The 12739-nt window shown below is 43.3% G+C and overlaps 1 protein-coding gene across 1 annotated transcript in view; it reads right to left on the bottom strand.

Moving 5' to 3' along the window:
* The window catches only part of LOC119720462 (fibrillin-1-like), a 41412-nt gene extending 29117 nt beyond the window's left edge, over positions 1-12295 (bottom strand). The window contains exons 1-12 of the mRNA XM_038190134.1: positions 12058-12295; positions 11878-11940; positions 7546-7656; positions 6377-6597; positions 5753-5837; positions 4840-5004; positions 4141-4257; positions 3480-3737; positions 2910-3062; positions 1974-2155; positions 1163-1343; positions 494-640 (exon numbers count right to left, since the gene is read on the bottom strand). Of these exons, the coding sequence (XP_038046062.1) occupies positions 494-640; positions 1163-1343; positions 1974-2155; positions 2910-3062; positions 3480-3737; positions 4141-4257; positions 4840-5004; positions 5753-5837; positions 6377-6597; positions 7546-7656; positions 11878-11940; positions 12058-12295 (1921 nt within the window). The remainder of the gene's footprint in view (positions 1-493; positions 641-1162; positions 1344-1973; positions 2156-2909; positions 3063-3479; positions 3738-4140; positions 4258-4839; positions 5005-5752; positions 5838-6376; positions 6598-7545; positions 7657-11877; positions 11941-12057) is intronic.
* Positions 12296-12739: the final 444 nt, after the last annotated feature.

Raw genomic sequence — 12739 nt, 5'->3', positions numbered from 1 at the left:
TCTTTATATCAATATGGTGTTTTTGAAAATGCGGCAGAACGCTTTGCCCCTATCTATAACATATTAGCTCAAGTTGACTACTGACAATCATCCAAATGGGCCATGTTTTGTCGACCATAAACTTAAAAATATTGACTCTCTATGGCAAACTCTTGGTGGCGCACTGCATTGTGAATCGCCCAAATTAGGACTTGTGGATTTTTGGGGAGAGGATGGCAGAATTTGTAGCCAATGATATTTGATATCAATGTCCGTATCTCACAATGTAAAACGATAACTGCATCTGAGGGAAGTTCGAGGAAAGCTAAGCTAATATCTGTCACAGTTGGACTATTGAGGATAACCTTTTCTTCACCTTATCCAGATATTTAAAGAGAAAACCTCTTAGGTATTGTGCCCTTTCACGTTCGCAACCAATTTTCTTTCAACAGGTACATCTGTAACTTTGCAGGTTTTTCTTTGAATTTCATTGCATACAAAGTGCACTGCATACCAATGCATCGCCTGTTGTCAATGTACAAGGAGTAGCCAGATTCACAACTGCAGTTGTAATCCATGAGGGTGTTGTTGCAGATCTGATCGCAGCCGCGTCCACCGCTGCTGGCTGGCTCGTCTTGGTACAGCTCACACTCGTCAATATCTGCAGGAAAATCGACATAGAGTCTTCAGGACAACACGATACATCATCCACAGTTAACGTGAGTTCCATATCATTAATACAGCAGTCACTATCAAACTATGTTAACTAATGACAACAGAATCATTGTGCACTTTACTGATGTAATCTATCACAACAGGGAATTGTAAGGGCGGTGAATTGATGTGGCTAACCATGTTATTTCCTCTGGGGGAGGGGGTTGTAGTTGGCCGACCACTCCCCTCCAAGTTTATTCCAAGGCCATTAGTTTCCGTATATGTTGATGATGTGACTCCATTTGTGACTCTATTTATGACTCCATTTGCAAAAATCTTGATTTAGATCGGGCTGTTAATTGTGGTCAATCCGAACAGTTCTGGCCTGCATTGGAAGTACATCTCTTAAGGTGTTAAGGGTCGCCCATGGGCATGTCACAGTTGAAGTGGTCCACAAGCAAGTTGGTCTTAGCCAGTAAAGGAGCTAGTGGTTTCAAATAAATACTCAAACCAAGAACTCTATACTTACCCTGACAGAACCTGCCGTCACCCTCAAGTCCTTCAGGACAAGGTCCACAGGTGTTGTTCAACGACGGTGGCGCTTCATCAAAACAAGCCACGCCCATGAAGCAGGGGCCGTCCTCACAGGCGTCGTAATCCACTTCACAGAACTCACCACTCCAGCCAGGCTCACACTCGCAAAGCACCACCTAAATAGGAAATGAATGACAACGTTAACCAACATACTACACAAATAAATGTGCAGAACAACAATTACAACTTGATCTCTTCGATTGTATCGCTACATTCATTCACAGACCCCATTGTATAGGTAGTGTCTTTCGAATTAGGAAAGCCTCTGTCTTCGAGCAGGACACTTTTCTTACAAAAAGTTATACTTTCCATTAACTGCATTTTAGGCCTAATTAAGATTAACCAATAGCTTATGAGAATATTTGTTACACTAGAGCAAACATACTACACAGCTCCTACACAGACCCACGTCGAATTCATCATATACAGCGTGGATAAAAAAAAAAACGAAACCGATATATTATTGCTAATTTGAACAGAAGTAGGGCACATGTGAATCAAAGAGAGATATCCTCTGTTAGGGTTGAATCTCCTCTTTAAAATGACAGGTCACAGGGGAATAGGCTAGCCCGTTGGGTCCAGCAAAAAAACACACACACACACTCGTCTGTGCAAGGTATTTGTGGGGACCGAAAATGCTATGGGGACAGCAGAAAGTCCCCATAACTCGGTCCTAATTTGCCTAACATTAACAAACTTCCCCATAACGCGGTGTATGCCTACCCACACACACAATTAGCACTCACCCCAAAACTGTTTTCGACAACATCCGTGCCCATCACAAACTCATCCCACAGGCACGTGCCACCGTTCTTGCAGTCACAGAGCTGTACAGTAGGTTCGTGTGTGGTATTAGCTTTGCCATCTGTTGCTAGGAAAGCAACCATGACCTTTGACTGGTCCGCTGGCGTCCATGTGAAGAGACCACCTGTAAGATAATATGGAAGTGGAAAAATATGGTGGCTTCTGAAACTTGAAAAATCGTAATTTGCTGTAGGCCTACTCATGCTCTTATAATTATGTGGTGTCCAAAGTATTTAGTGCCCAACATATTGGACTGGGTGGGTTGGTTTCTGCCACCTATCATAATGGGTAAGGTAAGGGATACTGACCGCAGGGAAGATCAATAATAAGAGCCACTTTTTGTCAGAGGGTTGCAGGAGCCCAAAATTTAATAGAGGGGGGTAATTGTATATTAAAATAAAACACAAGAGTTGAATATTCCAAAAGCATAGATAGAACATAAAGTCTTATGGAATACGACATCAACACTGAAGTAGGCTAGCAGTGGTAGATCCAGGATTTTCATGACTTGTGTTGGCTTGGGATAATAGTCCGCATACTTTTCAAGAGTGGATCGATAGATGAGGCGCAGGACTCAACGCATAAAACGATCGAATGCCTTTGGCTAGGAATCAAGATGTGTAACAATGACTTTTTCTTGGAACTTTGTGAAATTTGGGATCGTCACACTTGTCAGAAGTGGGGTTGGAGTTGGAGAGGGGTGGGGGAGGGGGCGTGTTAGCCACCTAATCATATAGGTCATGGGTTTAATTCAAACGCAATTAAGCTGATTTTTTTTCTCAAAGATTAATTTGACGGCAACGCGTACACTGCTCTCATGAAAATAATGCTGACGGAAGGCACAGCCTAAACTACTACGTAAAGGTTAATTGTTTTACCATCTTCGGTGATGGATGCACCTTCGATTGGCTCCACCAATGAAAATATAACATCGTCTTCATCAGGATCCATGGCTTCCAGTTGCTCAGTGAATTGCACACCCACCGTTACCCTGAAGGTATCCGAAGCGGTTATGTTTGGTGGATAGTTGGCTGCAAATTGTTTAAAAAATAAGTGCATTTTATTGCATTACAATATAATGCCACTTTATCAAACACCGATATACTGGACATATGGCCAAAACAATCACCGTAAAATGTGACCCCCAAAAGTTTGTGCAATCCTACAGGTCAAGTGTGGCAGAAAATGGATTTAACCTATGACCAGCAAACAAAAATGTTGGGTTTTTTTGAGGACCCCATTATGCCCATTTCAGTGATTCTCAACTGCAAATGATCATTTGCATGCACGATTGTCAGTGCAATGGTGAGCACGTGTACGTGCCCTGAACGCTGATGATGCATGAGCATCGTATCAGCGTATGATGTCGACGGTATCAACACGATTCCGTGCCCAACCCTGCCTTCGTCACTAAAGAAGGACTAGTCATGAACGACAGCTTTACTTACTTGCTGCACTTTCGGTTTCAGAGTTCATTTCATTCAGCATCACTGTAGACTGTCCGATGCTTTCATCGTCCGTCGCCAGTGTGTCAAACAAACACATCTTGTTGTCCCCGCATAACTCTTGAGCCTTTTGAAGCTTTTCCGGAGTGGCAGCTGCGACAAGATCTTCATAGAAACTTGGCAGGAAGGAGTGGTCATTTGATAATGCCCAAGTTTCGTCACCCACATAGTAGAAGAGAGAATCCTGTTCAGTGATACGCCCTATGTGTAGCCAAAGGAGAAACGTACATGTAATCTAAGAACACTGAGGATCTACTGTGGCAAAGAAATATTTAATTTGTCTGTCAATATTCAGCAGCTTCATAAAGAGTTTCGGATAGGATTGCGTTAATGTATAGGATCATATTTTGCAATTAAATCACTTTGACCTTGGTTCCAGTCATGTGAAATGTATTTGTGACTTGTACCCGATTGTGTGGGTATTCATTGGAATGTCTTTGCAAATTTCCTCCAACCCCTTCCCGATCTATCTATGGTTTCGACTGGAAAAGGAAGTGTACAAGCTTGCAGGGGTATCCCGGCTGAATACTAAACTATGACGAAATCTAGATAACCAGGCAAAATGATTTCACCAAAGTCAACAACAGTACGGTGATTGACTTACAGGTTTCACCAAAATTATAGAAGTCTCTTTCAATCATCGCTCCGTTGTCACCGGTGGCTGGTTGTATAGTACCATCACGTCTGGTTGCATCATTGCCTTGGTCGCCATCCCAAACGCCTGTACAGCAGACATTTAATCAATCATTCATGCTACACAGACTGAGAGCCTGCATGACCTCTAATTACACACGCATTTGTGAAGGACAACACCTTCAAAGTTCATGGAATCTTATGGGTTGCTTATTGGTTGCTATAATGAGCCTTGACGGCGCCTACTTCCCTGTAGCCTGATCGGGCTACTCCTGCAACACTCTTTTGTGTCATGTGGAATGCACGGCTATGATGTGCATGTTTTTGGAGATTTTAGTTAAGTAGGCCCTATAAGGCAGTACATGGAGATCAACATCGCACCCATTTTTCTCAGACAATAACGTCTACTTTTGTACTTGAGTCTATCACAACTAAATCACAATATTGTAAAGAACAATAACAAGTCCCCGTCACAGTTCATTTGAATGCTTGACTTGACGCTGGACTGTATCGGACTTCCATTGACTTGTAGTGTACTTGTGAGAACTTGTGAGGACTTGAGCAAGACTTGTGTACATCGGACTGAAGTCAAAGTGAAGTGTTTAAATGCTGTCTGTTCAGGCAATCAGTTCCGCACGGAATGTTTTTGAATAATTTGAGTTTTACTCACCCAGTAGTCCCTTGGTTTTTCCCCGATACGTTTGCCCTAACTGGACAGTAATGTCTCCAATGCTGTTGTTTACTCCTACTGTAAACTGAATATCGCCAGGGAACATGGTGACCACTTTGTTAGTTGAAGCATCCCTTTTGACAGTAACATTGCCAATTAGCAATCCTAAAGAGAATGAATGATAATACAACTCACCACTACTTATCAAAAGGTCAGTGATAAATCGTAGGCTTTAATTATTAACCCATTAGTAGATAAAATATGCTACCCAAAGATTAAGACTTCTAAAATTAAGAAACTCACGACAGGCAAAACGGTTGATTGCATGTTGCATTCTAAATACACTACTGAAAAATATTGTAGAGGTATGATGTAATCTGAAAGGATCAACAGACGACTTGTATGAGGTTGTGTTCAATGAAGTATAACAATAATACCGGAGTCTTATATAGTGCAATTAGATACTCAAGGCGCTGGATATGATGTCTATTATTATAGACATGTGAATGAAGTATACGTGAGAGAAAGACCCATTATTTAGCACCTTTATAAGGGTTTACAGGGTGCTGCGGCGCATTAAGCAACCACTTTCAGAAACACGGGGGCAAACCCCTTTTCTTAGCGATAAGTGTTACTGGGTTCTTTAACGTGCATTACACAACACGCGGGACCTACGGCTTTACGTCCCATCCGAAGGACGGAGCAATAATGGTAAAGTGCCTTGCTCAAGAGCACAAGAACAACGTTCCCACGGTCAGGATTTGAACCCATGTACCACGCACACGAGTCGAACACCGTAATCGTTGGACCACAGCACCCCACTCCCAAGTAAAGAATGGCTTGGTTAAGTATTTAACAGATGTAAGGGCGGGGCTACCAGTTAACATTTAAACTCCACCAACTGCACATGTACCTGCTGTTGTAGGCGTGACAACATCTCCATTGACAGTTGTTATCAGATCATCAGCTTCCTGCCTTTTGTTTAATTTCACTTCAACCTGGGAAAAAAAATACTTGTGACAGGTTCAGAAAGCCAATACTTCATTTCCTTCCATCTTGAAATATTTCGAAAGTGTAGCGCTTGATCCAGTGGAAGATACGTGCAGAAAATGTGAGATTTCCGTTAGTTTCTGAAGTAGGTTCCTCCGTTGTGTAATACGCACCAACTACTCAGAAAATTTTGAAGGGGAAAAAAGTCAATTTCAAAGAATAGTTGCGAGTTTCAACATTCAAGAATTCCTCAAAATTTCAAGATTTTAAGAAAAACATTTTATGTCGTATAGACAATGGAGCAAGGGATGTATAGTTATCCTTTCCAAATCTACAAATCAAAATTTTAAAATATTTCTTTAAAAATTTTTGGGGGCAGGAGAATACTGAACTCATAGCATGCAGATTCATAAGTATTACCAAGCTCAGAGAAGCGTGCCAAAAGGTATGTCAAATGAACACTTAATTAGCTACAGCTGGCAATTACTCAAGTTTAATAATCGGGTGCAACTCAAAATATTTTTGATGAAAGTAAAGAGTTACAAACCCGTCCTTCTCCTGAATACTCTGCAGCAAACCCAGAGTAGAATGTTGCATCCGTTAGTTGACCAGTTTCTACATTGGTAGCTCGCTGCGTCCGGCCTTGTAGTTCAAAGATTTGTGCTCCGTTCTCATCTTCAATGAGTGCTACCGTGTATTCACCAAGGCCATTGAAGGTGTACTCAACTCCGTCCAGGGTTTTGATGTGAGGGTCTCCCCAAAACCAGACTTTGAGAATTTGCAAAAGAAAACAAACTTAACAATAAAACAGATTTTACTCAGTGCCTGGTTTTCCACCTGCTCTTCACTTGTTGTCGGTATGAAATCATACAAAGGTATCAAAGGTTTCTCTTATTACTGACACTATTACACAAAGTAAATTGGACCAACCATTATTTCAGCATGTAAGGCCAAGTTCGTGCAAGGACTATAGTTGACCAATGGTTAACTAACGTTTGCCAGACCTCTGTCTAGTCGACGGTAGTTGGCTACGCTAGTCGACTATTTGTAACCAGCCTACTGGGGTTGCTTCGCTGGTAACCAATAGCTGCGCGCATTCATAACGCTAGCAGAGAGCCAGGATCCAGAAGTTTTGCGATGACATTTCGACCAGCGTTTGACTAGAGACGTTCGCACGTTGCAATCAGTGCGCAGGCGTAAGGTACGTCACAAATTAACCACTAGTCGACTAATGGTCCTTGCCCGAACTTGGCCTGAGATTTGTTTGTGTGCCTAAGCTTGTAAAAATGTACCAATTAACAACCTTTTCCATGAAAAAGTTGTGACCTAATGCATGGACCTAGAGATTGAAAAATAACAAATACTAGTTTTATTTCAATGAATGGAAATTGTGCAGATGTAGTAAGCACAAGATCGGATGAAGAACACAATTTAAATTTTTAATGGGGGCCAAAATAATCAGGCAATTTCTGACGATTTTGACCATTTTTGTGTATGGAAAAGATGGTGATGTACGAAGTACCTGCCTTTATATTATGGTGATGTCACTTAAAAAAAAGTAGGGTTTTTTTAGGGGGGGGGTGCCACCCCCCCCCCCGATCCGCCCTTGAGTAAGCATGGATATCTACGACTGGACAGCCGAGATCTGAAAGGCAATTTTCTGTAAAATTAAAAACAAAAATGACTTGCTAGGAGTTCTAAATAATGCAAACTTACACCACCATGGTGGTCGGTAATTGTAGCAACCCATGGCCGGTCTGTAGTCATCGTAGAGGTGGCAGAGTGTAGAAGCCTGACAGCAGTAATACCGAGGCAGTACTTCCTGATCTGTGTACAAAACACGAAGATTGCTTTTTGGTGTGTTGGTGTGTTGGTGGGTTGGGTTGGGTTGGGTTGGGTTGGGTTGGGTTGGGTTGGGTTGGGTTGGGTTGGGTTGGGTTGGGTTGGGTTGGGTTGGGTTGGGTTGGGTTGGGTTGGGTTGGGTTGGGTTGGGTTGGGTTGGGTTGGGTTGGGTTGGGTTGGGTTGGGTTGGGTTGGGTTGGGTTGGGTTGGGTTGGGTTGGGTTGGGTTGGTTGGGTTGGGTTGGGTTGGGTTGGGTTGGGTTGGGTTGGGTTGGGTTGGGTTGGGTTGGGTTGGGTTGGGTTGGGTTGGGTTGGGTTGGGTTGGGTTGGGTTGGGTTGGGTTGGGTTGGGTTGGGTTGGGTTGGGTTGGGTTGGGTTGGGTTGGGTTGGGTTGGGTTGGGTTGGGTTGGGTTGGGTTGGGTTGGGTTGGGTTGGGTTGGGTTGGGTTGGGTTGGGTTGGGTTGGGTTGGGTTGGGTTGGGTTGGGTTGGGTTGGGTTGGGTTGGGTTGGGTTGGGTTGGGTTGGGTTGGGTTGGGTTGGGTTGGGTTGGGTTGGGTTGGGTTGGTTGGGTTGGGTTGGGTTGGGTTGGGTTGGGTTGGGTTGGTTGGGTTGGGTTGGGTTGGGTTGGGTTGGGTTGGGTGGGGTGGGTTGGGTTGGGTTGGGTTGGGTTGGGTTGGGTTGGGTTGGGTTGGGTTGGGTTGGGTTGGGTTGGGTTGGGTTGGGTTGGGTTGGGTTGGGTTGGGTTGGGTTGGGTTGGGTTGGGTTGGGTTGGGTTGGGTTGGGTTGGGTTGGGTTGGGTTGGGTTGGGTTGGGTTGGGTTGGGTTGGGTTGGGTTGGTTGGGTTGGGTTGGGTTGGGTTGGGTTGGGTTGGGTTGGGTTGGGTTGGGTTGGGTTGGGTTGGGTTGGGTTGGGTTGGGTTGGGTTGGGTTGGGTTGGGTTGGGTTGGGTTGGGTTGGGTTGGGTTGGGTTGGGTTGGGTTGGGTTGGGTTGGGTTGGGTTGGTTGGGTTGGGTTGGGTTGGGTTGGGTTGGGTTGGGTTGGGTTGGGTTGGGTTGGGTTGGGTTGGGTGGGTTGGGTTGGGTTGGGTTGGGTTTGGGTTGGGTTGGGTGGGTTGGGTTGGGTTGGGTTGGGTTGGGTTGGGTTGGGTTGGGTTGGTTGGGTTGGGTTGGGTTGGGTTGGGTTGGGTTGGGTTGGGTTGGGTTGGGTTGGGTTGGGTTGGGTTGGGTTGGTTGGGTTGGGTTGGGTTGGGTTGGGTTGGGTTGGTTGGGTTGGGTTGGGTTGGGTTGGGTTGGGTTGGGTTGGGTTGGGTTGGGTTGGGTTGGGTTGGGTTGGGTTGGGTTGGGTTGGGTTGGGTTGGGTTGGGTTGGGTTGGGTTGGGTTGGGTTGGTTGGGTGGGTTGGGTTGGGTTGGGTTGGGTTGAGTTGGGTGGGTTGGGTTGGGTTGGGTTGGGTTGGGTTGGGTTGGGGTTGGGTTGGGTTGGGTTGGGTTGGGTTGGGTTGGGTTGGGTTGGGTGGGTTGGGTTTGTTGTCCAGTATTCCTTGTCCGTTCGTTTTCGTAATTTAGTTTGGCAAATAGGAGAAATAATTTGGGAATTGTGCCTTTGATAAACCGTGCATGGAATTTGGCAAACAGACAGAGTATGTATTAATACAGATATTTGGCTCTAGACTAGGGCAAATTTGTATTTCCCAGATTTGTTCTTTGCAAAAAATGTAGTTAGAATAAGATTCAGTTTTCAAAATTTTCAAAATAGCCATTACTTGTTATTCTACCTATATTTTTACAAAGGACAAATCTGCGATGGCCCGATAGCAAAACATCTTTCTAATGACATACTCTGACTGTGTGCCAAATGCCATGCTTGTATCATCAAAGGCACAGTCCCAACACCTATCTGCGATGCTTTTTATTGTTATTGTCTGAGTAAACTGTCCTACACTGTACGTGTTTGTGTAAGGCGTTTCTATACAAGCATCGGTTAACATGATCAGGCCCATACTTTGCACCCACCTTTATTATCTCCAGTCGTTTAGAAATGTTTCAACAGATCAGATTCACGATAACAATACTTAACTGCCACAACACTAGAGCCAAATTTAACGAAGCTTCTGAACAGAAACCATTTCTTATAGCAGATGGACAGGCTATATATACAATTTGGCTGAGCACGCATCAGCTGAGTATCAGTCATTAGTAATATGCACTGCTTAACATTTGGCTGTCACTCATCACTTCTCTCCATCCAGGAGTAACTGGGTACATGTGGGGGCAAAGATGGTTATTGTGGTTGATTTTAGCTGTTTTACGCCGAAATGTCACCATCGAGCTGTATACTCCCCAGGGAGCTGAGTTTGTCTTTGGAACGTTTCATTGGCCCAGTGTGCAGGGTAATAATGCTTCGTGTAATGGTGTCATTAAGGAGACACGTTATATTAATTTCTTCGCACGATGGGAGACATCGGTCATGAGGGAGGCATTTTTATGTCTCCCTAATTTCACAGCCCCCCTTTAGAGGCACAATTTTATCGTCGCAATTAGATTATATTTGTTGCTCGTGGTCTACTTAGTAAACATACCGAAATTCGTGAAAAAAGACCACAAGGGAATATTGGGTTAGGGCACATTTAAGTTTGAACAATTTTGTGCACACGTCTATGGGGATGTCTCCCAATATGAACGAATAAAGGGAAACAGACAAAAAACACCAAGCCATCAATTCAGATTTTTTCTTTATTTGTTCCCCTAGTACAAAACACAAACCTGACGTACCATTAATGTTGTGTCTTGACTCGCATTATTTAAATCTCATTTGTATTTGAATGCCTGTGTGTGATCTCTGTGTACTCACTACGTTGAATAGCTTCAAAGCATTGAGCATTCTGTGGACATCTGTAAAAATGGGTTATTTTAGTAAAACGTGCATAGCATTGTTCGATTTCAGTTATTCTTATTTTTTTCACATAAGCGGAATAACATGCTCGTTTAATACACGATTTATTGGTGTGTCAAATTTAATCAGACGTGAGACATGATGACATTTTTCTTTTTTTACTGTTTACTTTTTTTCATTGGAGCTTTAGGTGGGTCTTGAACTCAACATGCTGCTTTTCATACATGTGAACAAAGCAAGATGTGATTGTGTCACAGGCCTATTGGCCTCTAGCTGATCTAAATGTAATGTTGCAAGCTGCTGGGTACATTCAATTAGGTGTCTGCCTATTAGGTGCTTACCATACCGCCGGTTGAACAGACTAGGTGAATAAAACCAGGGACTGACTGGATAATGCTCAAAGACAGAAGCAACTACAGCATTCCTGACGCCCCGGAGAAGACTCCAGGTCCATGTGCTGTAGCAACATACCGGACCCGGGGTATAAGGAAACTGCCAAGCCCGAACATAGCAAACAGCAGCTGCATGAAAATTGCATTCAATTGAAAAAAAAAGAGAATAGGTTATCAGTGTGAAAGGGATTATACGTAAACAATAGAGGGTAAAATATTGAATATTCTTTTCAAAAAAAAAATGTTGAGTTTACCAATAAAAGAGAGGTTTGCCGGAAACACAATTGGAATAATTTTTCAAACTAAGAGAATTGTTCTGAAATAAAACCTGTGGTAAAGACAGGTCAGAATTCTCTGACCGTCTTCAGGAGAAGACGGTCAGAGCTGAAAAGAACCAGAGATATAAACTCGCAGTTCCGGTCAGTATGCTCTGACCGTTCTCCTAAAGACGGCCACAGCATACAGACAAGAACGTCGAGTTTATGCCTCTGGCCAGAGCATTCATGCCTGGGACGTCGAGTTTATACCTCAGGTTTTTTTTTTTTCAGAACCAATCTCTTAATTTGAGAAATTATTCCCACATTATGTTTCCGCAAACCTAGTATCCCCACCAAGCAAAGTCTCCAATTTTACTTGAGTAAACCATTTTGGCTTTCAGAAATTGAACTGCAAAATGTATTTTGAGAATGTAAGAAAAACCTTTTGGTATATCGTGTCTGCATTTCGTCAAGTTTGAGAGACCTCATATCTCAGCATCCAGTTTTTGGAAGAATACTCATCAAACATTCAAATAGTTTTAGAAATGTCTGGCTTGTGTTAATTGTCGTTTGCTTTACAAAAGAACCACACCGTCAAATGTCAAGAAAAAATGAAGCGTCGAGTCAACCGCTGCTAATGAACTGATCACTGTTCATTTAAACATGTACTATCGGGGGTGGGGCTGGGGGTGGGAGTAGATAGCCTGTACTCACCAAGTGATGAGCTGCTTCCTGAATTTGGGAGGAAATAACTGTAACCGATGTATGTCCACCTTGGGTCCCAAAAAGCTTGCCACCAACTGCATGGACAAGTGTGCGCGGTCCTATACCAGTAGTAAAGGATCTAACTATTAACAACCTGCCCACTGTACCAATTCCGACAGAACAAGCGGGGATTGACAAAATTGTCTGGTAGGCTGTCAAGTCGCTGGACCCAGCGCCCGTACATCCCGGTATTTCCAACAACACTTCCAGGGCGGAAACGCGAGTAGCTTGGTACGTTCAGGTAGAATTTGTTGCCATATTGTCCGCAGGTAAAGCCCTGGATGACGTTGTCGTTTGGCAGAAGGTTTTCGTTCCAGTTCATGCCGCAGCGCTCGTAGTTGAAGATAACATAGCCATGAATGTAATCTGTCACGAGCACGGCTTGGAAAGAGTTAGTACTCTAAACAGAAAAAAAAAAGAAACAATAAAGCAAATGCATTGTTAATCCCAAATGATTTAGAAAGCAGTTCAATACGATTTGCCTTCACTTACCTACACAATCCAAAAGCTTTATTTAATGTCAACACTCTGGTTTAAATATAATTATTTTCAAATAATATAGGGTATTGAACTTGCTGTCCATTTAACAAAACAGCGTAGAACAAAATGCATGGTGATGCATGCTTTGATAAATAAACTGTTCATTTGCATACACATTGTATGCTGCTATTTAATAACGTGATTATTTGTCACACAAGTTGTGTACTTGCACCTTTTTGCACATGATGCTTAACAAAACGTTGCACAGGCAAAATTAAAATGTGTA

The sequence above is a fragment of the Patiria miniata genome, unplaced genomic scaffold (genome assembly GCF_015706575.1).
Source record: "Patiria miniata isolate m_02_andy unplaced genomic scaffold, ASM1570657v1 HiC_scaffold_9, whole genome shotgun sequence".
Classification (NCBI taxonomy): Eukaryota; Metazoa; Echinodermata; class Asteroidea; order Valvatida; family Asterinidae; genus Patiria; species Patiria miniata.
This window is presented reverse-complemented; position numbering and strand designations above follow the sequence as displayed.